Below are 26,578 nucleotides of genomic sequence, written 5' to 3' on the forward strand. Positions count from 1 at the left end.
TTTGAGTTTTGTGTGGTTGTGCTGTGCTGCTTTACTCATGGCTGCGTAAAATTAGTTGTAATGTACATCATCATTGGTGTTACACTCCTAATCCGTATAGCAGATTATGTATATAAATTCAAATGTATTGTTTATTTTCTCAGAATAATTAAATGTATTACCTGCTATTGAAAAATGTAAACATCTAAAAGACAAATGTTGTGGATATAGTATTGTTTTTCCCTGGCTGTGATAATTCAGTGAGAATATATGTGGTTACAGATTCTATTATCTAACAAGTGCAATTATGTTAAACTGATGTTCAAGCTTTTATATGGAATATGCATATCTGAATACCATCATTAAAATCATGGTCTAAGAAAGGATACAAATATATCAATTTGAGCATAGGACATTCATTATTTATACTTTAGTATGAGCAGTGGTGGAAGAAGTATTCAGATCCCTTACTTACGTAAGTAAAAGTACTAACACAACACTGTGAAATTACTCCACTACAAGTAAAAGTCCTGCATTCAAAACTTACTGAAGTAAAAGTACAAAAGTATCAGCATCAAAATGTACTTAAAGTATCAAAAGTAAAAGTATTTACTATGCAGAATAGACCCATTCAGATTGTTCAAATATATTATTGTATTATTATTTTTGATGCATTTAAGTAGCTTTAATTTACTGTTGTCAAGGTAGGGCTAATTTTAACTACTCCATATTATTTTATGTGGTTTAATTAATAAAAATGCATAATAATTTTCAATTTATTATGTGAAATCTCAGCCTGAAAAGTAACTAAAGCTGTCAGATAAATGTAGTGGAGTAAAAAGTACAATAGTTGCCTCAAAATGTAGTGGAGTCGAAGTAAAAGTTACATAAAATAGAAATACTCAAGTAAAGTACAACTACCTCAAAATTGTACTTAAGAACAGTACTTGAGTAAGTGTACTGAGTTACATTCCACCACTGAGTATGAGTTATGTTCTTATTTTTTGTTCAAAGTAATACAGTATTTAATAAGTAAGTAATTAAAAATAAAAAGTTTATTGTAATAAGGAAAAAAACTTTTATTGATCAAATATTGACTGATTTAATAATTTATAGACACAGTTGTATGGGCAAGGGAACAATGCATTACTGTGATGTTGAAATATCTCATACCAGCATTAGGGGGCAGTAATATCTCAGTAGAAGCCTCTTTTTACATATGCTTCCTCTCATTATTTCTCTTTCTCTGTGTCACACTACAGTCTCCCTATTTGCTGATAAAAACAAAATTAATCTGGAGCAAGTTACTTACTTGTTGAATTTTTCTTTACCTTTCTCAGAGAGAGGAGGATGCTGAGTCGAACAGAACACAGAGGTAAGTCCAACTGTGTCAAATTAATAGGTGACATGCACATTAATACATTTGAGATTTTTATTTTATTTTATTTTAAGAGCCCTTATCCTGCCCTTATAGATAAATACCCATAAAACTAGACAATAAAGCAATTATTGCCATGAAAATTTATAAGGCGTCCCTATGGGAGTTGTTTTTTTTATCACACCCTCCATTTAACCTTTGACCTCCCTCTTTGGGTTCTTGACCCTGCCTCATAACCTCCAACATAAGCTCTGTAAATTAGTAGCAGGTGCAGGTGCTGATGTGGTGTTTATGTGTATGTGTGTGTTTAATATCGTCACCCTGTTAAAATAATCTCCAAACTCATTTTTTTCAAGTTTTGCAGGAAACACAAAAAACTTCACCAAAAGTGTAACATATGACATTTATTGATCATTTCACTCAAAAAGGATGTAACAAAGGATGGCTATTGGTATCGTAATAACACTGTGTGTAAATTATGTAACTTAAGAGAAATAAATGACTTAGGCAATTTTTTGAACATGCCTTTGTGACTTAAGCAAGATATGGTAACACTTTATTTTGAAGGTGTCTACATAAGAGTCACACAAGCCTGTCAGAAACATGACATGACAAGTATCATGAGCGTTAATGCTACTTCAAAGTGTCATTAATGTTCATGACACATCCCATGTCATGTTTATGACACGCTCATGTCACTCTTATGTAGGCACCTTCAAAATAAAGTGTTACCATATCTTGCTTAAGTCACAAAGGCATGTTCAAAAAAATTGCCTAAGTCACATTTTATTTTGACTTAAACATAATGAATCTTCTTAAGTCACACACTTGACATAGGCCATTATCTTAAAGGGGTAAAATCACATGATCTGATCAACTGAGGATGTAGCCGATTTTACTATAGGTGGCCGGCGTCATGAGGAGATGATTTAGGCAAAAAAAACTATTTTGAAAAAAATGACTTAGGCGATTATTTTAACAGTGTGACGATATGTTTGGCCTCGGTTCTGCCTCTCCTCCTGTAGGTGTGTGCAAACTGCTTTCATCCGTGATGTCTGGAACAGAGTCTCATACAGACAGGGAGGAGGACTACAGGTTCCTCCACAGCATGTTGATGGAGAAGAAGCTTCACCTGCTCTTTAAGGTGAAGACACTTTTGTGCTTATTTACTGCCACTCATTTTAGTAACTGGTCCTTTTTTTCTTTACTTGGTTGATCTTATTTGTAGTTGTGGCCTACAATATAATAAATATATTAGACCACCATTGTTCTTCAATGTCTTGTTCATTGTAATGCCTGGTACAACTAAATGTTTATTTGCTTGGACAAATATTAAGACAACAACAAAAATAGCTAATGAGAGTTGAGTTTAATTTAAAAGCTGATATCTAGACATTTTCCATGGTTTTCTTGATAATGATTTTGGTTATTATAGATATCAGCTCTTAAGTTAAACTCTTATGAGCTATTTTTGTTGTTATGAAATATATTTGTCCAAACAAATGTACCTTTAGTTGTACCAGGCATTACAATGAACAAGAAATTGAAGAAAAAAAGTGGTCTAATAATTTGAGTCCTTTGACAAAAACAGTAATTTTACTTTGCCTACTTCTCCAAAAGTTGCACTTATCAGAATTAGGTTGCACTTCAATGCTGCAGTTGGTTAAGATGGAGCAATTTTTTACTGTATTGGGAAAATGTAGCTGTTGGGTTATTAAATGTATAAAAATGATATTTTTATATCATATTATTGATTATTGATAGTGATATCATATTTTATAAGCTGATTAAACACTTTGTGTTTAAAATATAATATCTGCTTAGTAAGTGAAGTACAGTTACCTCAAAATTATGTACAGTACTTGAACAAATGTATTTTCCACCACTATTAAAAACAAAGAAACATTAATGCAGTTTCACGTACACTAAACTGAAATACATCTTTACACTGCAGGTCTTTTAATAGATTAAATGTTATTAATATTAATGTTATCAGTAGTAGAAGTAGCAGTTCTAGTAGCTGTAGTGTGTGGAGTTGCAGTAAGAGCCTTTTCAGTGAAGAGAAAACCTTTATTTTGATACTTTCCTGTCTTGACAGATCCACGAGCGACTGAAGCGTTTTGAGAAGCGAAGCCCCATCCCGGTCCAAGAGCACGCAGCGAGCCTGGCCTCAGACGTAAGTGACTCTTTCCAAACATCTTTTGCAGATAGACGCGCTGCCGAGGATGACAGTTTGACAGCAAAGGGAACGGGGAAGATTTGCTCAAATACATTTTTTCCACATACATGACAGCTTTCCTGTCACACAGAAGCTTGATGGGAGCATACAGTCATTCTTATATGTACTGAATGATAAAATGTCATCTCGAAACTCCGTCACCTCGCATAGTATCACTTGAAAGTCTGTGTTTTATAGCAGATATCCTTTTGTATCTGCACGCCAGGAGTTAGGTCACTGAGGACGAGCAAAAGGCTGCTAAAATCATTGTGTGTAGTCTAATGTTTCAGGTTGGAGGAATACAATTAATTTAAGATTTAAGATGAAGTGACAGAGAGTGCTCCCACTACTGCCGCTGTGACTCAAAACGCCACCACCAGCCTTTATTCCCCTCAGATGTGCATCATATTTCATATACCAGTCCTCTTCGTTCCTGTTACCAACCAATCATTCCATCTCAACCCGCTACCTTCCTTTTTGGTCATGTTCCACCTTTATTTCCTGATTTTCCCCGTCTTGTTCCTGGACAAAGTGTTAAACAAGGATGTTCTTTTTGCACTTTTCCCTTACTCTATGCTTCCATCTTTTCTCTTTTCTCCATCCTTAAACCACATTCCCTTCCATTATCTTCCCCTTTCTCTGTACCCTTTCCCCTTTCTCTCCATTTGCTTCCCTTTATCTTCTCCCTACACCCTGCCATGTTTCCATGCTGTCTATCTCCCCCTATCCTCTCCCCCTAAACTTCTCTCCATCTCCTTCTCTTCACTCCCTTTGCTTCAGATTCTGTTAGACAGCCACTCTCCGCCTGGCTTAAATCATCAGGACCTACTGGAAGGGCCAAACCATGGGTCTGTTTCCCCTCAGAGAGGCTTCTGTTTGCTCACAGTGGAAACTAATGACCTTCATGCATTGTGTCTCTGGAGTGTGCCTCGACATCTTGAAGCAGTAGAAGTCATTACAGTAATATGCTTGACAAGACGGGCGACTGCACACAGTCAGTCGCCGCCTCTCCACTTGCCGCTGACGGTCAAGGCTACTCTGTTTAAGCTGTCGCCGCAGCTGTCGTGTAGCCTTGAACATTTGGGAGCTTTTTTTTCCGACGGTGGCTAAAAGACACAAAACCAAAACAGGAAATAGTTAATATGAAGAAGAGAAAATCCCCCGGTGAGGTGAACAGGGTCACTGAACGCAGTCTGAATCAGATACAAGTTTACTTTCACTAACATTTTTGTCTCTCTGCTCGTTTCTCTCTGTCTGTCTGTCTTGGCCGGTGCACTGTAGACTAGAGCTAACCTCACTCAGGCCGTGATATAAATGCATACCTCTAATTATATAAAATATATCCTGCCTCTCCTTCTCTTTTTCTCTGTTTCCAGTTGGCGGAGGAGCTGATATACCAGGGCTGGAGAGATGAAGTCAAAGAACTGGTTGCCCTCTTTTCCAAGCCCAGCTTTAAGGTGAAGAGTATTTCCTTCCATGGTGATGATGTGTTCCTGTAGCTTCACACATGTGTGTCGACCTAAAACTGCCCCAGCCAAGTCCTTTGTCCAGTCAAATCACGTCATTTCCACCAAAGAAAGTCTTAAAATAAATAACTCAACATGTCGGGAAAGACTCTAGAGACTCTGGGCAGTTACTGTGGTTTATCTTAGGAAAGAGACCTTTAAAATATAAAAAAAAACTACAGCCAGGGTTAGCTAGCTAACCTTAGCTTAGCATAAAGTGTTATTATATTATATATTATATTTTACTGGGAATTTAGGGAAACAGCTCGTTCTGCTCTGTCTAGAGGTAAAAAAAATTAGCTTAGATTTTTTTTGTAAGAATTAAAGCGTTTTTGAGGTTTAGGTTCAGGCTAATGTGTCCCTGTTTCCAATCTTTATTTTACATTATTAAAGCTAACTTCAGCTTTATGTTTGAAGTAATTATCTCATTTAAATACATGTCTGTAGTCTATTGCTAATTGAGGTAACACAATGGGGATTCAGCCTATTGCACACTGTTCTGCAGCGACATTCTGAGGAAAGATCACAGGGGTAGACTACTTAGTTACGTGTTTTCCATCACCCTGCAGTGTTTGATCTGGTAGGTGGATGTGACACAATATACTCCAATAATATATATTGACTTTTGTCAGATAGACCATTTGGTTTTTGCAAGCAGTGGGTCGGGGGTCGCTTCCAAGTGCACAAGAGTTCGGTTCACTGCAGGTGAGAACAGTCCCAACCAAAGAAAGGAAGCGAAACAGAACGCAGTGCATTCTGGGATTGGGCAGAAATGTGAGTATCAACACCAGATTAGGTAGTCACAGGCATGAAAAATGTCTCTTGGACAGACGTGGTCTAATGGTGAAGTAAAGGCCCTTATGGAAGTACAGTCAGACAATCACATAACACAGTTACTTGTGGCCTCTCACAAAAACAACAAATTCTTCAAATTATTGAGTGACAGAATGGTGGCTAATGGATTCAATTGCACAGCGGATCAATGCCGCATTCGAGTGAAAAAACTCAATACAATACACAATACATTAAAGTCTGCAACCTGTTTCGCAAAAGTTTTCAGCTTTTTCACTTACATATTCAATCCTATAGACAAAAAGGGCAGTGCCAACAGCGACATTTGTTTACAATGCTTGGTGCGCTTATTAAAGCACAGTGTGACAGAAAACCAAACCAAATGAAAAATGCAACAATGTTGCATCCTCACCACAGAAATGCAACAAGTCTAACAGACTTTATACGGGAAAGCGGCCATAGCAACTTATCGCCATAGATACCGCCAAAGTGAACTAAAGTAAGATCTTGGAGAACAAGTGGTCTCACTCCTCTCATCTTACTTTTGGCAAGAGAAAGAATAAGCATATTTCCCAAGATGTCTAACTGTTCTCTTAAGTGACTTTTTAATATCTGTAATGCCATCTCGGAACCCATCGTCTATTAGTCTAACAACCATTTAACCTCTGGGGAAAATGGCCCATATTTCTGGGGTTCTGGTGAAGCCAGCAAATAACGGGTATCCAGGCCAAGACTTTTCCTTTTCCATATTCTAGTCATTGTTTAGAGTCTGATTTAAGTAACTGAGTTAAGTGAAATCGTTATCAGACAGAGCCAATGCGTTCCAATATTGTATTTCTGCCAATGCATTTTGCTTTTTCTTTGCCCTCAACACACTGTTTACCTGTCTGAACACTTCTGATACCAGAATATGGTCCCACTGCCTGCAAATTCTGCATTCATATGCAGATATCTGTTTACAAAGCTTATATTACCACACATTCATGCACATAAACATGCCCCAAACTGTGCAGGAGTGTTTTTTTGTCACTGAAGCACATCCAATGATTGCCTTTGACATGGATCATTTAAGCAAGAATGTAATCCACTCAGATGAGGTTGTTTTGCTTCCTTCTACCTCAGTGCCCCAATGGAGCATTAACAATAAAAGAAAGCTACTCATGGATGGTGCGGTTACATGTTCAGTCATTTTACTTGACCTAGCTAATACTAGAACTGTAATCTGAGAAACTAATTTCCATGCAGGCATGCTTCATCTGAGCTATTCTGATGCTTTGTGGGCGACTGAACACTGGAGCTTACGCACATCAAAAGGCTTATATGGGTCACACAAAGTGACAAATGAATCCAACTGTAAATTATATTTAAACGTATTTCACCTAATCATTTTGCCCATTGAGAGGTGCTGACATCTATTAACCACACAAGAATTGATGCTAATCTACTCCCTAGTTATGTTTATTAGTGTTCACTCATGAGGCCCAGACTACTCAAATGCATGTTTCCTTATTTCAGATCTGCTGACAGTCGTATTTGAGACACACAAACACACACACACACACACACACACACACACACACACACACACACACACACACACACACACAGCGTATGGTTTTCCAGTGAGCTGCAGAAGTCGTGGCTTTTCTTAATGAGGAGCCGAGGCCAGCCGAGAACTAACAGGTTTGTTTAAACAGTCTTAATGACCTGTTTGTTCTTGGCCCCAACGCAGGAGCTCACACATACTTATGAGAGACTCGGGGTATAATATTCTGTGAATGAATGTTTGTTTTTTGAAAACCTGTCTCTGAAAGTGGCCAGAGACACATTGCTCACGCGTTGGCAGCTTCTGAGCAGAGCAACTGTTGATGGACAACATGGATAAGTAGACTAACTGACAGATGGATTGGCTGATTGTTAAAATCAAGTTGATGAGCAGATGTTTCCCTCCTCGTCTCCATTCTTTCTTATTACACTAAATTCCCCCTTTTTTTGAAATTGTACCTTGTGCAGGCTCACAGCGAGAGATTAACGTTTATCCAAAATATTGTTTTTCTGCAAACAAACCTGGAGTTTTTGCTCGGCCAAAGTTAACAAAGAATGAACTTAAATGAACTGTCTGGGCATTGATAGTGAGTCATATATCAATTCACAGTCCCTTCGCTGGAAAAGGAGTTTTTCCTAAGACATGTGTGATGTCTGAGCCGAGCCAGAAGGACTGTTAGTAGTGTGGGGGGTTGCTTTCAGGTGGCCCACAGGCTGGCAGTACATACCAGACTAAATCAAATGTGGCATGTTGGCATCGGCAAAATTGGAGGTTTGTGACCAAGAGGAAAGTGCTGTATTTGGATTCAGTTGCTGCACAGAGTGCAGGCAGGCCAGCCAAACTTATTGGAATTTTTGCACAGTCTCAGTCACTACCCAGTCACCTTTAATTAGTCAACAGGGATTGATGGCATTTTTGTGTGAGTGCTTACCATTTTTAACCTCACAATTACACTTAACCTTCTCCGGCTTAACCATTTGGTCTAAAAATGTTGGTCTTCAGCAGCACTGGAGACTTGATCCAAAGGTGAGCTTTTTGGATCCATTGACTGGATGCAATAAGGTATTCTGCTATTAACCCTCTGGGGTCTATGATCAGATGTGACATTTAACAAAAAACTAGGTCACATGGAGATACTGCGCTGCTGTCAACTTCACTCCAAAGTACAGACTTGAGATTTTCTCCCAGTTTTTGTTTGACATTCATGTAAAACCAAAGATATGATTTTAATTTGAAGTACAGAAATATTTGAGCGTTAGTGTAGCTCTTTGTGTAATTTTGCACATAGTTTGTTTTGAAGAGTTGCAGCTAACAAGGGAAAAAACACCTATAAATATACATGTTTTTATACTTTTTTGTATATAGTTTTATTATATTTAAATTTTACCTTTTTATATGTTCATATTTGTATCCTATGTTTACATTTTCAAGTTCCACAACAGTTCATTGAGCACATTTGTGGTTTTTATTGTAGTAAATAGTATCATTTTTCAGCTCAATATGTTGATAAAGTAGGTTAAAGTTAAAATGGATACCAAATATGGGTATAGTAAACATTTTTTATGTGGTACATGAAGGGCAAAATCAAAAGTATTAAAAAATGGCCAAAATAGGCTCAGACACCAGAAGGTTAATGAGGATTTATAGACTTTACATGTTTTTTTTGGAAAATTATGTCCTTTCTCCAGTGGTGGGCTCAGGCTGAGGGGCAGGGGCGAGAAAAATAAAATACATACGTATTTTGGAGTGCCTGGATTGCTTTACTGTTTATCCAAGAGCGACCCAACACATTTTAATCTACAGTCTAATATACCGGAGAAGTACCTCCATACTTATTAAGACCACTTAATTAGAATCATGGAAACTACTTGACATGATCAAATAATTGGTTTACTCTCACAGTTCCCCATGTGCAGACTGAACTTGGGAAGTCAGCCTTTTGTTTTAATGCTCCCACAACCTGGAATGACCTTCAACTCACACTGAGGATCAATAGGCCCATAGCAATTTTTTCAATTTCGTGACTTGATTGCAGCCTTTCTCACAACTGTCTGCAAATGTTTTTAGCTTTGGTCATTTTACTTATTATTTTTCTTGTCTTTTATCTGTATTTTGAATTTGTATTTCTGTACTGTTTGTAAATGTCCTTGTCATCACTGTAAATGAGAGAAACCTCAGTGCCTTACAAGTTTAAATGAAGTGTCATATTTATATATAAAGAGCAACCAGTCATTTCTCTTTTTCCAAGGTTCACCAAACTTTTAGCTTTTTTAATTTTTGCTCATTCACTACCTAGTCATCATTAATTAGTCAACAGAGATTTGGTGGAATTGTGTTTGAGATCTTATCATTTTTAACCTCACAATTCCATTTAACCCTCTCTAGCCTAACCTCGTAGCCTAAAAATGTCGTTCTTAACCTGTCTGATGACAGTAGTTCTTTAGTATACTTCTGACTAGAATGGACGGCATTATATAAACAGATTTTGCAGTGATTACGCTGGCATTTGTTCACGATGCTGAATTCGACAGCAGCTTGACAGCCAACACTTTGGTTTCCATTTAGTTTGGAGAATGCTGTTGGCCTTAGCCACTGCCATTTTTCCATACACAGTGAGATGCATTAGAGAATACTCGCAGCCCCAGCGCCACATCTATTCACAACAACTACAATTCAAAGTGACATACGTAAATGCAGATCAGCACCCTCAATGTATTTCTGTTTCCTCTGCAGAGTCTCCTGTCTGTCCATGACGCCGTAGCTCAGAGAGACTTTGAGCCTTCTCTGCCACCAATTCCTGATGATGTGCTGGACGAGGATGAGGATTCAGTCAAAATTGTCAGTCTGGTCAAAACCAAAGACCCCCTGGTGAGTAAATACATTTTCATGTTTCAAAGTGAAAAAATGTTGGCCTTCATGAATTGACATTTGGAAAATACACTTGTATGAGAGTTAATGAAAGGATACAGCACCACTCTCATGCCTGTACTTAAATGTGCAGCTCACACCAGCAGGCAGTTAGTTTAGCTTAGAATGAAGACTGGAAAGGGAAACAATTAGGCCCACTTTGTTGAGAGGTATGGAGATTTTGTTTTTTTATTTTCTTGACACGTCCTGAATTAGATATAACCATAGACTGGATAAAAGAAGTGGACCATTACCCATTGGTTTGTCAATTACTGTTTTGAAGCCAAGAGTTAAACATTTTGGTTCATGGCCATCTTGGTTATTTGGAGCCATAAGCAACCATATTTCAATGAGAGGTGAAGCTCTCTGGGGAGGAGGAAGCTCACAATTGTGGTAGCTAACTAGCTTAGTTAGCGAGGTGCATCCCAATTTGAAAAACAGCTGATTTAGAGTCTTTTGGTGCAACTGAAAGCCGAGCAAGACATTTCTAAGCAACCAAAATGTTACAATTAACTTTGATGAGCTGAAAACATACTGTGAAAGGTCAAAGTTTTACATCAAAAACACACAATGCACAATCATAGAAACCTGTCAGTTATAGCTTTATGGTCTATTTGACTCAAAATAGGACTTATGGGACCATAATTCACAAAGTGAACATCATGATGTATTGCAGAGGACTTGCCACTATAAGAGACTATAAAACTGTTAGAAAAATATTTACTGAGGTATTAAATCAAGTTAGAGGTAGGGTAATTTTCCCATAGATTTCTATAAATTTGACTTTTTTTAGCAACCAGTGGAGTCACCCCCTGCTGGCCTTTGGAAAGAATGTAGGCTTCAGGCACATCCACATTGTCTTTTTAGATACAGAGGTTTCCTGTTGGATATAATGGGTTAGTTAGTGAGCTTTGGAGCTGCTGGAAGAACTGGTGAGCTGCTTTCCCTGCTTCCAACCTCTATGCTAAGCTATGCTAAGCTAAGCTAAGCTAAACTAAGCTAACCTCCTGCTGGCTCTAGCTGCATATGTCACTGTACAGACATGAGAGTACTACAAATCTTATCATCTAACTCAGCAAGAAGCCAAACAGCTATATTTCTACATGGCTCTAAAAAACTGCTTTATCGCCTGTCAGCCTGTTTCTGATTTGGTCTACCTGGCCTTGTAATGCATAAAACAAACACAAATGTAAGTACTTAAGTAAAGACAACCATGTAACAGGACAGCTGCACTTAGAATTTTGTAATTTGTCCAGCCACAATATCTGACATGCACAGGCAGTTCAAAGCAATAAACATATCCACGGGATAGTTGAATTTTTCTCTGGTGACTGAATTTATGTCATGTTGTCGAACTGCGTGACCGCTAGAGCCTTGTATGCCAAGGTGTAGCAGGACTACAGTCCTTGGAAGCACAAGAAATACAAGCAAAAGGCTCCTGCAGCAGCCAGGAATGGTCAGAGTCAATTCTTCCACATCTTTGTTGCCATATATCTGCTGTGACGCACAACATAGTTTCAGCATTGTTGTGTGTGTTTGTGTGTGCACATGTGCATCCACTGCAAAACTATGTCTCTTAAATGAGTCCTTTAAAGCCGGCATTACAATGGATTGGGATAATTTCGTTTCTGTTTCTAATGTAAATTAACTAGTTTCAAGGTCTTTAATCATACCTCATTTTCTTGATACTGCCGGATTGATCTGCCTCAGTCCACCTTCTTCCAAGCCATTGTCACTTATTTCTGGAAATTTCCTGGATCAAGTAAAACTGGACTGAATCAAACTACAAAGAGCGCATACCTCCGCCAAGGCAGCAAATCCTCTAAATTTGTTATTTTAATAATAAAACAGAGTTCAGTTTTTTTTTTTTTTTGCTCTGCGTCTGGATCAAGAACTCCAATAAAATACATATAGTGATGGACAGCCGGGGGTACATGTGCCAGATTTTTTTCCCCACTCAAGTAGATCCAGTAGTTCATTAGAAAATATTAGGAAAATAAAAAAATGTACTCACACACAAAGTAAAAATTCCTTAAAATATAGCTGGATTCACATCAAAAAGTAATTCTTTTTAGCCTGTGGCCTAATTTTCCACAATATAGTAATGAAATCTGTTGGCAAGTAAAAAAATTAATTTAAAAAAAAGGTAAATAAAAGACAATGAAACAGCGGCAACATATGGTGGAGATGTAATTTATTTATTTATTTATTTTTATATTTTATGGATAAATATGAGAATAATTTACTTAATGATGAACATTTTTGCATGCTTGTGTGTCTGAGCTTTGAGAGCTGACTATGCTTAGGCCCAATAATAGAGAACATACTTTTGTATTGATCCCAAAACTAGATTGGAAGGGGACTGACCTTTTTCTGACACAGTCTCTTTGATCGATCCAGCATGTTCCCGTTTTCCAGACAACAGGGTTACACCCCGAGAGTGCACTGATTGTAGTCAGCTACATAAGATGCTCTTTCCATTGCGATTTGCTCCACATCAATAACATCTGTTGAATATAAATGCTGATTTGGATAACCTTTTCCAGCGCTTTGTGTGTTACATGAAGGCAGCCGGCTAAATGGTCCCGTTTTGATACAAATAACCTTCGCTGGAATGAAGTGACTGTATTAAAAACAAATTATCCATCACTTGACCTCTTGACCTCTGTGCATCTTTTTGTCCATCACCTTTACATTCACTAATCACCATCCTCAAGGGGGCAACAATTAAGGTGGATAAATCCACCGGTGCTATTGTAGTGGCGAGGATCATGAGAGGAAGCACAGCTGATAAAAGCGGTAAGCTGATGAATTTATACCACACTTACACCTGTTGTAAATTGCATATTTTAGATGATTACTTACATACTAAGAGGGGGAGATTTCACTTAACCATACCAACAGTGATGGTATTACACTTTTAGGAGGAACGGTCTTCATTTCAGATAGGCTACTCATTATTTTTTACATTGAACATGTGATTATCTATAGTCTATAGATGGATATAGTCAGATTGCAAGAGAAATACAGTAAGAATTTCAAGCATTTACAAGCACTTTATCCAAAATCCAAGCACTTTTTAAACATTGAAAATACAACATTTAAATTCAAACATTTTCAAGGATTTCAAGCACCGTACAAACCCTGTAAATGTTACAGATAAGAGCATGTGGTTCAGATTTTCCTTTTGTATTTCCAACACTTTGAAGGCCTAATCCATGAAGGAGATGAGCTGAAAGAGGTGAATGGAGTCTCGCTGGAGCACAAGAAGCCAAAGGAAGTCATTCCTCTTCTGGTTAGTCTCACCTGCTCAGTTACATTGTTTGAGTCTCTCCACAATGGATGTTTTAGTGTTTTCTTCTCTTGCTCTTAACTGTCTTCTTGCCTGTGTTGTAACTTCAAGGATAAAGTTGACATTTTTTGATATTTTTTTTATTGTGAGCAAATGAAAAATCTAAATAGAAAGCATCAGCCTTTCGTATGAGGGCTGTATGGGCCATAATTCATTCTGCCCTCTCACATACACAGAAAATATCTCTCACATTAACAATTTTACCTATCATACACAATTTTACCTCACCACACAAAAATGTGTGTATGTGGTAAAATTGTGAATGTGAGAGGTAAAATTGTGTATTAGATGTAAAACTGTGAATGTGAGAGTTAAAATTGTGAATGTGAGAGGTAAAATTGTGTATGATAGGTAAAATTGTGAATGTGAGTGCTAAAATTGTTAATGTGAGAGGTATTTTTTGTGAATGAGCACAAACTGCATTTGATGGTGACTATTTCCAACATTTGGTGCACTGGTGAGTGTGCACAGACCCAGAACAAACTTTGTTCAGTTCAGTCTTTATGTTAAGCTATGCTAATTGGCTGCTGGGTGTAGCTTCATATTTTTGTTGTATGGAAAATAAATAAAATAAGAATTTCCTGAAATATCTGACTTCTCCCTGTTACTCCTCAGGCTTGTTCTCAGGGTGAAGTTACATTCAAAATCATTCCTGCCTCCTCCAAGGAAGACATGTCAACAAATAAGAAGGTACAGTAAATATTAGCTACACATATTCCTGTGCTGTGTTTTTTATGTTAGCATGCAATCTGGCTGCATGGGGAAAGCTGCCCAGCTGTTTTCAGTAAAAAGAGATGAAATCAGTGGTATCTTGTGTGTTTGGTTATATTTTGTGTTTTTGCCATAGTGCTGTCACTACAGCAGTTCATTGTCAAGAAGAAAATTCAGATCAGACATTCAAGGATAAAACAACCTCTAACTTCATTACAATTTACAGCTTTTTATCATTTAACCACTTGATTTATCATTTTGCACACATCACACGTTGAGTGAGAACTCAATGAGAACTCAAGTGAGAACTCAATATAACAATGAATCTACACAGCTGAGGTGGAAAATTTCAAGTTCCACAATCCTCTTTTTGTTTCGGAAGACGTCTCGGCCGCTACCATCACATACATCAAGCTGGAAACTGTTAGAGCTGGGAGCATTTGCAATGGATTAAGACAAATTATTTTCTATGATCATGGTCATTCCTCAAAAATGACACCAACATATGTGAAAGAGCACCAGACATAGATGTTGTGTCCATTGCTAGGATACAGAACAAGTTCACAAAGCCGCAGCAGGAAAAGTGAACAATGAACAAGTTGATTATATAGAAAGTCTATTTTCCTTTGTCACCTAACGAAACATGCAATGATTTGTCTTTCCTCAGCTGTTTATGCAAGCTCTTTTTGACTACGATCCTTACGAGGATCCCGCCATTCCCTGCAAGGATGCAGCAGTGGCCTTTAAAAGGGGAGACATCCTCCAAATTGTCAGCAGAGAGGATGACACCTGGTGGCAGGCCTGTCACCTCGGGGAGAGCAACGCTCGGGCAGGGCTCATCCCCTCACAGCAGCTCCATGAGAGGTGCTCGTTTTAGGCTTTTTTCAAAGTAAATGCACTGAATTTGAAGATAGTAGATATCTGATATAACACTGTCACAGGGGCGTGCACAAGGCCTGGCCGAAGTTGCAAGAGCAACAGTCTTTTCACCCTCTCTGGCTTAGCTGAAAAGAAAAAAATATTGTTTTATTTTTGCTGTTTGCGGTTGTTTGAATTTAAGTCGTACATAATTGCTAAAGTTAGACCAAATTAGATCATCATATCATCAAAAACTGAAAAACTGTCAAAAGCTGTGGTGTAGTTAAATGTACCCCCAACAAGTTTTTAAAATCAGACGAACCAAGAAACTGAACTTTTAAAAGTAAAAAAGTGGATATTAGCTAACATTAGCTAACATTAGCTTTCTAATAGCAAACTTGTCCTTTCTTAGCTTCCATTCAAGCGTTCCATTTTAGAAACATTTGCTAGCGCTTCAGCCCATGGTGCCATTGTAACTGCTGATATCTTACGTCCGTATCCACTTTTTTTCTCGTAAAAGTTTTTTTTTTTTCAGTTCGGCAGTTTACAAAAAGTTAGTTCTGGGTTCTTTAACCTGTTGGTAATTAATTCTACCAAACAGCAGCTTTTGACCTTTTTCCGTTTTTTTGCTAATTGATGAAACTGTCAAGGAGGCACCGTCTTTCAATACAAAGGCAAGTCATATCCTGATGGAAATGTTTGTGCAGGACTGCCTGATTAAAGTGGGCACCACTGTATGTCCAGCTCAGTGATATACTGAGTCCCTAAATTGGCACAAAGTCATCCAAACTTTGAGCACCCCTGGTATAACCAATGAGATGCCCTGAGAATAAAAAAAATCTCCAGATATATGTCCAAATAATGTGCAGCTTTTAATGTTCGCATCATATTGTGCAGCATAGTCTTATGTTGTGCTTTTGCATGAAGCAGTCTCAGGTAGCTGAATAAATCCTGTTTTTATACTTGTTTTATTCTGTTTTCTACAGGAGAGTTGCACTGCAGCGACCTAAAGCCCTGTTCAGGCCTCGGAGAGTCAAACCACCAGGTGATGAGCCAGCGTTTCTCCATAAAATCACCACACCTGAAAAGAATAAAACCTTCTAACACTTTCCAATAAACATATTAGAGCTCCTAACCTGGGAGGTGACAGGTCAGGGTCATGGGTGAGCTGAGCTGAGCTCGCCTCCTGTTGTACTCACTGCTTTTGTTTTCTGTCCACATGCTCCACAGATGAGGGGGAAGGTACTGTCTGTTTCAATCTGCTTTTGAAAACTCACCTTGAGCATAATGTACATGATTATAGCACACATGTATAGTTTCAGGTTTTGGTTTTGTTTTTTTTAAAGATTTAAAGAGGTGTGTTATCCAAAAATAATAATCATGTAATGTTCTCTGCACTGTTTTTCCAAAATGGATTATTCTGTTAAACGTTCCTCCAAGCAAGTTTATAGTATCTGGCTGCTTTTGGTGTGCTAGTTTTTCACTAACAACCAATTTGTAAGAGTAAGGTAGTTATTAATATTTCTAAATTGTGGATCTCATTTCTAAATAAAACTATTATTAGACTTTCCAAAGCAAAATATTAGCACATTTAGGTCAGAACACATGTTAATACTTTAGGTATGAAATTTCAGTCATTTCATGTCTCCCCTTGTGGTTTGAGTCCACGATTTCCTCACTCTTTCCTCTCTTGTCTTCCTGTCTTTCCAGTCGTGGAGGATGTCGACTACCAAGCTATTACAGGGATCCACATTGGTGAGATGTTTGACTTGTTCCACTCAAACCCCACTGATACTGGAAAACGGGACAGTATGATACAAAACAACACAACTCGGGCCAATTGGACACATATATTGAATATATATATTGAACTGAGCTGCAAAAAATAGACGAGGAAAAGCCAGCAACAAAAGGAGACCCTGGTTATATTTATAGTGCAAACCAGTGCGTATGATGATGTCGTTTTGTGGTTTGGGGATTTGGGGGAGACGACTAGAACAGCAAATGTGGTTTTAGCCTCCCCATTTATCCCATTTGTCTTGATCTCGTGGATTGGATGTGATGTGCTTGTGTGTGTGTTTGCGTGTGTGCATATGAGCAGTGCAGGATGTTCATATGGGGGCGTTCATATGGCTGATTGTAAAAAGGCTCTGTATGTCTGTACGAGGCAAGGTAATTACAGATGTTGCCTTATATCAGTTCCAAAAGTCATGTGCATTTAATAATGTGCATTTCATCTTATCTCAGGCCAGCTTCCACCTGATGACGTGATTCAGACTCTGTGTTTCCTCTTTGTCTGGCATGTAAACCTTTATCGATGCTGCACGACAAAACGACTGCATGCGGAGTAATCAGAGCATTGAGCATGTGAAAAAGAAGGTGACATAATGGAGCACTATGTAGATCAGGGGTCTCAAACTCGCGGCCCGCGGGCCAAGTGCGGCCCTCGTGACGATATTTTGTGGCCCCCACCCTGATATGTGAGTTTTATATGAATGGCACTTTACCGTGTTGTGTGTGGAAGGTCCCTTTATTGCGCAAGCTGGAGCTTTGTTTCACTTGTTTCTATGACGCCGTGAACAAAAAGAAAGGCAGCTGCTACCGGACCGTTTATTATCTGCCGTGTTGTTGTTACCGGAAGAAGTGGAAATGTTATGTAATGTAATTTTTTGTCTTTTTTTGGTAATTTTGTGTCTTTTTTTAAATAATTTTGTGTCTTTTTTTTTATTTTGTGTCTTTTTTTAAGTAATTTTGTGTATTTTTTTGTAATTTTGTGTGGGTTTTTTTTATAATTTTGTGTCTTTTTTTGTAATTTTGTGTATTTTTTGGGTCATTTTGTGTATTTTTTTGGTCATTTTGTGTTTTTTTCAGTCATTTTGTGTCTTTTTTTGGTCATTTTGTATCTTTGTTTTAGTACTTTTGTGTCTTTTTTTTGGTCATTTTGTGTCTTTTTAAGTAGTTTAGTTTTTTTCTGTCATTTTGTGTCTTTTTTTTTTTTTAATTTTGTGTCTTTTTTTGGTCATTTTGATACTGCCTCCAGCGGCCCCAAGGTAATTTGAGTTTGAGACCCCGATGTAGATACACAAGTGAAGAGACAAGATGGAGGACTAAAAGAAACACTTGTCCCTTTGTAAATTTTTTTTTTTTTTTTAGATCCACCTAAGTTCTGCTGCCAGTGCTTTAAAAAGAACAGTTGTTTTTGAAATATGCTTATTCGTTTTCTGGCGGAGAGTGAGACAAGATGATTGATACCCCTCTCTCAGACAATCTCTTAGGAGGAAGCACAAAACCCACAGCTTGTTGTTATTACAAAGAGTTTTCATTCAAATTAAACAAATGAGATGTAAAATGTTAATTAATGAGTATTAGAGGTGCTGTTAGAGGTGGAGTTTCCTGATACCATTGAACCAATGGTGGAAAGTAACTAAGTACATTTACTCAAGTACTGTACTTAAGTACAATTTTTAGGTACTTGTACTTTACTTTACTATTTAGTATTTCCATTTTATGTAACTTTATACTTGGAATCCACTACATTTTTAGGCAAATATTGCACTTTTTACTCCACGACATTTAGCTGACAGCTTTAGTTACTTTTTAGATCAAATCAAATCAAATAAAAATTACTTTATTTATCCATGAGGGGAAATTCAGTAAGTCAGGTCGAGGTTTAACATAAAAAACATGATCAATTTAAAGTGATAATACTTTTTAAAAATGAAATCTTATAACAGTATATTAAGTAGTTAAATGAGCACAGTCTTTACAAAATTAAAACACTGCTTACATAAAAGCATCAATACAAATAATGTAAAAATATATTTAGAATATATATAACAATCTTAGTGGGTCCATTCTGCATAACGAGTACTTTTACTATAGATACTTTAAGTACATTTTGATGCTGATACTTTTGTACTTTTACTTCAGTAAGTTTTGAATGCAGATTGAATTAATCATTGAGTTTAATTATATCCAAAACTTAAACTTAAACACAAATCACATTTAAATATGAAGATTACTGTGAAAACTAACCTCATGCCGACAGGAAGTCTCTTTTCGTCGATTTTTCGATATATATATATATATCTTTTATTTTGCCCATGTATGCATGTTTTTATACTTACTTTAAACTGTATGTGTATAACATAGCGATTAATGGATTAATTGATCGTTAACATTATAGATGCTCGAGTTGGCAGGTTACTTCCAAACACCCATCCTTACACACTACTGTACATCACAGTGACTTTAACTGATATCAATAAAAGTAGTGTGGATCTTGTCATCTCATGTTACGCAAAAAAGCGGAAGTGTCAAAATCAGATGTCAAACTATTCCTTTAAGTTGTAACGACTGACTTATTCCGTACCGTGCAAATGCACTAAATGGTCCATGACTGCAGAGCTTCATACTGAGAGTTTATCTTTTGCACTGAAGGCTCGTATCATATCATCTTGACACGAAGGGCCTCGGCCCAGTTCATGACAGGCATTGCATGTATTCACTCTTATCTCTGCTCTCACCCTTATTTCAAACTATCGAGTGAAGCACAAATAGCTTGCAGCATTTCCAAAAATGTACTACGGTTTTACAGCTGAGAGCATTTTCACTAACACATGATGAATCTCACTGCCAGAATTACTTAAGATTGACAATTACGATATGTTTTCTCCTAGACCTTACTTCATTCTAGGAAATAAGATTCCTCGTTTGCTGTATAACAGAGGTTGTGTACAGTGTGTGTTACCCCTAGTGAAATCATCGCTTTAATTCCCATGTAAACAAAAGATTGAAATTTCTACTCACAGTGCCATGTTTCTTAAAATGAAGAGGAAATGGACAGATACGCTTACAAAGTGAAATTACAGCTGACGTCAAAGAAAGCCTGGCAGCATCACTTAGCAGCAGTTAACATCATGAAAGAGAGCGAGCCTGCCAAGCCCGGCCAGACCACAGTCGCATGGCAGACGCTGGCTGACAGAAAGCCTCCGAGCGACGCGTGACACACTGAGTTGTTCATCTGGTGACTGAGATTTGTGCTGTTCAGGACGGTGCTTTAAACCAGAGTTTGGGTGGTGGCGTTGATCGTTTCTTAGATGATGTTTCACTTTTTCTGCCTCACATTCCTACAGCAGCTCTCCATGTTGTCATCCCTAATGCTTTTTAACAATGTTTCAGACTTTCAAGTGCTGTCCAAGTGGTAGAGAAAGGGAAGTAATGTTGGTGAAAAGTGGAAGTTAATTATTTCTTGAATAAATCAGGCCTTCCATGCTTGTGTATTTATGCATGAAGATAAGTTGTCTCAAAAAGGTGTGGTTGGAATAAATATCAATAAATAACATAACATAGATTGTCATGATGGATAAATATGTACTGGTTTTAACCTTCTTGTGTCAAGGTAAACATTCTCTGTCTTCTTTATGTCAAGTTTGATATGATTTAACAGGAAAATAAGCACCTGACTTTGCTGTTTCCCCTCAGCTGTATGAACTGTTTTAGCCTCTTTCAGCCTCTTGTTTTTATTTTATAGTGATCAATTAATGGTCGTTAAGAATTTGGTCGTTCACGTGTAATATTTAATCAAACTCTGTATTTTTTTTATTTTAATTTTATCTCTGACTGCGTATCAGTGTCACTGAACTGAAACACACCGAGCATTCAGTTCTGCGGTCGTACATCAGTAAGCCAATGAGCTGAGAATTAAATTGGATAAAGCTACAGTTTGCAAACTGAAAGTTGCAATAACAATTATAAAACACACAGAAATACATTGATTTGAGCAAAACTAGCTTACTGTATCAAACATGAATTACTGAGTTTAATTTGATCCAAAACGTATTTAAACACAAAACACATTTAAATATGAAGATTACTGTGAAAACTAACCTCATGCCTCTTCGTGGGCTAAAACATAAAACATTGAACTCCTTGACGTTATCTTTACAGTATCACCTCACTTGAGTTAGTTTTACGATCGACAGGAAGACACTTTTTGTCCTTTCACAATAAAAGCGTCCATTACCAAAACAGGCTTTTGCATAGTACTATATATATATATATCTTTTATTTTGCCCATGTATGCATGTTTTTATACATATTGGAGTATGTTTAAAACATAGCGATTTATCGATTAATTGATCGTTAATGTTATACATGCTCGAGTTGGCAGGTTTCTTCCAAACATCCATCCCTACTGCGTTGACTTTAATGGTTCTGTTTCACTCTCACAGCACCAAATGGCAGACAGACAAAGTTAGCAACTAGCTGGTGAACTTAGCAGAGCATGAAGCAACTGAAGAGCCAGATATTCCCCTCAGGGGTTGGTGGAGACCAAAAACAGAGATAAAAGGAGAGTGAAAAAAATACTTATATTAGCGCCAGAAGCTGCTGGATGTGTAATTTAGTAGGGGATTGTTTGCTAACACAATTACCACATCAGCTTTATAAACCGACAATATTCCAGATGTTGTGTTGAGCTGCCAAGTCATCAAAAAAAAGGATAAAATACAGGTTTTAGGACCGTCACAATGAGCCTATTCTCCTACTAGGTTTTCAGTTATAAACCTGGCAGCTCAAAGGTCCCTCTCTCCCTTTTCTAGCTGGTTTAAGAAGGAGTTTCCGCCTCGGGAGAAAGAGCAGTTGGGCCAAAGAAGCTGCTCGGTCCAGGAGGTGGAGCACAGGGGTGCACAGCTCAATCCGTCCTCCTACCTACAAAGAGGTGATCCCCTACCAAAGAGACCCCGAGGACAAGCACCGTCTGGTCGTTCTGGTCGGTACGTATGAGCTAAACACATGGTTGCATAAAGAAGCAGATAAATCCCCATCTTGTGTAGAAAGTTTGCTTAAAAAATCTTGTAAAATAGGTTTGTATGGTGTGGATACTTAAGTGGCAACTACTGTGATATTACATGCTATGAAGCCTAAAACAAAGTAGATACTGTGGTTTTATGTACAGCATTGCTCATTGTGGTCAATTGTGTTCTGTTTTATATCACACCACTGCCTTTTTTGTCCATATAAAATTAAAACAACATGACCCCATTCACTAAAAGGACAGTTTTATTGTTGATCAAAAGGAAAATCAATGCTTTGATTAAGATTTATGTCCCCACTCTTGAGTGCAAGAACAATCCTTTCCCATCAGACCCACGTAAACACTGTCAGGGAGCTCCAAGTCAGAATATATTGTGTTCTCTTAAGTTACCAAGTGGCCCACCCCTGATTCACTTCCCTGCCAATCCTGCAGGTCTGCTCTATGTATTTTTGAGCTATATCTCCCCATGGGGAATTCTACATTGAGCCCTGCAGAAGGTCTTTTAAATGTCATATTATGATACGACGGTAGGTCATCCGTGACTGAGGGAAATCAAAGAAAGGAGAGAAGGGGAGAAATGCAAAAAGGAGGACATTGAAAGTGGAAGTGGAAGGCAGAGTTAAATAGAAGAGGTGCAAAAACAAAACCAGATAGAGAGATAAATGATCGGTGAATGGAGAGAAGGGGACGAGTGGATTGTGAATAAGATCCCTTATAATGTCATCCAAGTGCTCCATCATCAAACTGGAACAGTTAAGACAGCTTGGATTTAGATTTAGACCTCTTTAATTGAGTTGGAGCTTACTCCGACTCTGGATTACGTTTTACTGTCTGCTGTGAAGGCTCTTCATTGAACGGAGGTCATCATTAAGAATATATAGTTTATTGGCAATGAGGGGTTATAGACGGGAAAGCTAAAACCCGGATCGCTAAAACAGGACCAGCTGGATAATGTTCGACCAGGTTGGAAATATATCTGTTTTTGTTTGCATTGCATACGCACTTTGAATGAAACAATAGCCCGTTATGCCCCGGGACAGTTGGTAAAGCGACTGCCAGCCACTTTAAGCCCTACAGATCGTGTAACTCCTGAAAAAAAAAGGGACAGGAGAGAGTATCCACAGAGCCCGATGATGCTCCTCTCCAGTTCTGTGGAGCAGCTGTGAAAGATATCAGCAGTGTAAGAGTGGAGAGTCTATAAACTTGATATTTTGTAATGTATCGAGCTCATGCAACGCTGTGATGGAAAAGGCAGGTATGTCAGGAATCCTACTTTCAGACAGCGCTCCATTAGAGGCTGATGCAATCTGGGGCTGCACAAACCTGCTATAGAAGAAAATCCCAGATGCTACAGTATGTGTGTGTGTGTGAGTGTGTGTGTGTGTGTGTGTGAGTGTGTGTGTGTGTGTGTGTGTGTGTGTGTGTGTATGTGAGTGTGTGTGTGTGTGTGTGTGTGTGTGTGTGTGTGTGTGTGTGTGTTCTTGTACTTCCTACATAGTGAGGACCAGAACACGTTTTTAACCAACAGAGTGAGGACATTTTTGCAAAGTGGGGACATTTCGGCCGGTCCTCACTTCTTTAAAGGCTTTTTTGAGATTTCAGACTTTGTTTTAAGGGTTAAAGGTTACATGATAATGATAATTAACTGACACTGTATTGTGTGGTTCCAAAACGAACTAAAATTATAGTGAAAATGTCCCTCATTTTTGTCTTTGTCAACTTTTTTCATACATAATGAAGGTGGATAAGGCAAAGGAAATCAAGGCAAAATTTACTGTGACCTCTTTTAATCTCCCACCCAACAAATACCCCATTACAAAAAACTAAAACTAACACTAAAACAAAAGCATTTCAAAAAATAAATACTAAACTAAAACTAGCAAACTGACTCTAAAAACTAATTAAAACTAACTGAAATTGAAAACAAAAATTCGCAACAAAATTAAAACTAAAACTAATGAAAAATCCAAAACTATTACAACCTTGCAAGGGAATTCACTGTTCCAATGAAGGTCCTCACAAAGATAGAAGTAACAAGAATGTGTGTGTGTGTGTGTGTGTGTGTGTGTGTGTGTGTGTGTGTGTGTGTGTGTGTGTGTGTGTGTGCTTCATCCTGTGCATCCTACACTATAATGACACTGATACTGTGTGGCTTTGCAGATGTCACGTTTTAAATGTGATGCTATGGATTTTCCAGAGGGCATAGGAGCATTTAACGTTCAACAGAGAGAAACCGGCGGAGAAAAGAAAAAGAGTGAGAGAGGCTGGTTGGAGAATCATTTTCAGACTGAAATCAGTATGAAATCAGAGCTCTGTCTGTCTGACTCTCTCTCGCTCCTCTGATGATAAAGACAGATGTGTCACCAGATCACTAAGCCTATTTGATGTCAGACTTGTCGTGAGGAAAACATTAGTCGGCAGTGATATTGGGAATGAATACCCGCGTACAGAACACAGTGTTTTGATCTTTTTCCCCAGGGCCAAGCGGCGTTGGCGTAAATGAACTGAAGAGGAGGCTCCTGATGTCCGACCCTGACCGCTATGGCGTCACCGTACCGCGTAAGACAGACGTCCAAAAGTGTCACCTTTACCTCCCGCGCATACAGTCGTCTTTTTACAGCTGTGTGTCTTCAGCCTCCCGTCCTGTTCTCTTTCAGACACCACACGTGAGAAGAGACGGCAGGAGAAAGAAGGAGTGGATTATCATTTTGTGTCAATCCGCATGTTTGAAGAGGATATTCTCAATCATAGGTACTTAAACAGGTGTCACTCTTAAGGTTTCCTTTCCCATGGTAGTAAAAATAGTCCCACTCCCTCTCCCTTTACAAGAAAGTGATGTCAGTCAATCTTATTGTCTACTAGAGGTGGAGGAAAAAATCGATACACCATAGTATTGCGTTATTTTGCGTGGCAATATTATATCGAATCATGGCTGCTAGGTATCGATATTTGGCATTCTGGCGGCTGTCACTTTGTTTTTTTCCTCCGGAGATCGTACTGCCTTATAACTGCAGTAACTACATTTTTGGTCAAAATTGAGTTATAACTAAAAATGAACCCCTCAAAGGTCAAATAGTTCGTCATGATTTTGAGCATAAAATTACATCATTAACACATGTAGAAATAAGTGTCATATCACTTATCTACATATAACATTTTTGACATTAATAGACTTTTACCATTACCCACACATCAATCAAAAACAGATTAAATGAATGAATGAACCACTCAAAATCAAATTAAATTGTTCTTGACAGTGATTGTTCCCATGCTGACACTGTTGCAGACAGACAAGAGGCCATCACAAATAGTTGAAATGACAGTAAAGGTTTTGACCAGCAGGGGGGTTTGTGAGCACATGAAGCCTCGAGAAATTAACCTTTTTTAACCAATTGAATGGAAAGCTTCAAGGCTTCATGTGGCTTCACCTGGCCATCACTACTAAAGACATTGGAACCCAGACCATAGTGTTGTCCTGAAAAAAATTTCTGAGGTAATAAATAAAGTGAGAAGTTTTCGGTAGAATGCAGCTTAAGGCACTTCCTGGTTTGCCTCCATGCTCAGACATGGAGGTTGCCGCCTGATTGTATTGCAATACTCACCATAAAATCGCAATAATATCATAGCGTGACTCAAGTGTCGGTATAATATCGTATCGTGGGGCCTCTGCTGATTCCCACCTCTATTGTCTACCCTGTCTGTTCATGTCACTGTTTTTTTTTGCCTCTAGGTTTGTAGAATATGGGAGATATGGGGGACACTACTATGGGACAAGTCTGGACTCTGTGCACAGAGTGATGGCTGAGGACAGAGTGTGCCTCCTGAATATGCATCCTAATGTGAGTGTTCTGCCATTTAAAAAAAAAAAATGACATGCATGTTTACGTAGCCAACTGAGTGTCTGAGGAGGAGGATGTTTTCTAGCCAAAATAATTAATGTGTCCGCATCATCATCATTTGCTAACAGCTAGGTATGTTGGACCAGGCTTCCTCCAGGAACAAAAGCATTCATTTCAAAAGTTCCATCACTGATACTTGAAATGTTTTGAGTTTGCTCCAGTGTAACATTTCCGGTCTCTCTTCTCATCTGTTCTTGAATGTGCTGTAGCGAGCATTAGGGAGAGAGTTGTAGTCAGCATGCTGTTCAGCAGTGTAGGGTCCCCTCAATAAACACTGCACAGTGTGTAAATAATGCCATACTGACAGTGGTAGAAGAAGTATTCAGATCCCTTACTTAAGTAAAAGTACTAATACCACACTGTGAAATGACTATTCTACAAGTAAAAGTCCTGCTTTTAAAACTTACTGAAGAAAAAGAACAAAAGTATCAGCATCAAAATGTACTTAAAGTGTCAAAAATAAAAGTACTCGTTATGCAGACTGGACTCACTCAGATTGTGTTATATATTATAAATATAATATTAGATTATTTGTATTGATGCATTTATGTAAGAAGTGTTTTAATTTTGTAAAGATAGGACTAATTTTATCTACACTGTAAAAAATGTTTGCAGA

The 26,578-nt window shown here is 38.0% G+C and overlaps 1 protein-coding gene across 1 annotated transcript in view; it reads left to right on the forward strand.

The window, feature by feature from the left end:
* The first annotated feature begins 1,254 nt into the window (after window positions 1-1,254).
* Window positions 1,255-26,578, forward strand: part of LOC131980601 (MAGUK p55 subfamily member 7-like) — a 30,693-nt gene continuing 5,369 nt past the window's right edge. The window contains exons 1-17 of the mRNA XM_059344858.1: window positions 1,255-1,354; window positions 2,383-2,501; window positions 3,456-3,533; window positions 4,952-5,032; window positions 10,152-10,286; window positions 13,043-13,124; window positions 13,535-13,620; window positions 14,293-14,367; window positions 15,000-15,002; window positions 15,056-15,252; window positions 16,233-16,291; window positions 16,477-16,488; window positions 16,957-17,001; window positions 21,849-22,022; window positions 24,542-24,622; window positions 24,721-24,814; window positions 25,794-25,902. Of these exons, the coding sequence (XP_059200841.1) occupies window positions 1,330-1,354; window positions 2,383-2,501; window positions 3,456-3,533; window positions 4,952-5,032; window positions 10,152-10,286; window positions 13,043-13,124; window positions 13,535-13,620; window positions 14,293-14,367; window positions 15,000-15,002; window positions 15,056-15,252; window positions 16,233-16,291; window positions 16,477-16,488; window positions 16,957-17,001; window positions 21,849-22,022; window positions 24,542-24,622; window positions 24,721-24,814; window positions 25,794-25,902 (1,455 nt within the window). The 5' untranslated portion in view covers window positions 1,255-1,329. The remainder of the gene's footprint in view (window positions 1,355-2,382; window positions 2,502-3,455; window positions 3,534-4,951; window positions 5,033-10,151; window positions 10,287-13,042; window positions 13,125-13,534; window positions 13,621-14,292; window positions 14,368-14,999; window positions 15,003-15,055; window positions 15,253-16,232; window positions 16,292-16,476; window positions 16,489-16,956; window positions 17,002-21,848; window positions 22,023-24,541; window positions 24,623-24,720; window positions 24,815-25,793; window positions 25,903-26,578) is intronic.

Source organism: Centropristis striata, chromosome 11, assembly GCF_030273125.1.
Source record: "Centropristis striata isolate RG_2023a ecotype Rhode Island chromosome 11, C.striata_1.0, whole genome shotgun sequence".
NCBI classification, from domain to species: Eukaryota; Metazoa; Chordata; class Actinopteri; order Perciformes; family Serranidae; genus Centropristis; species Centropristis striata.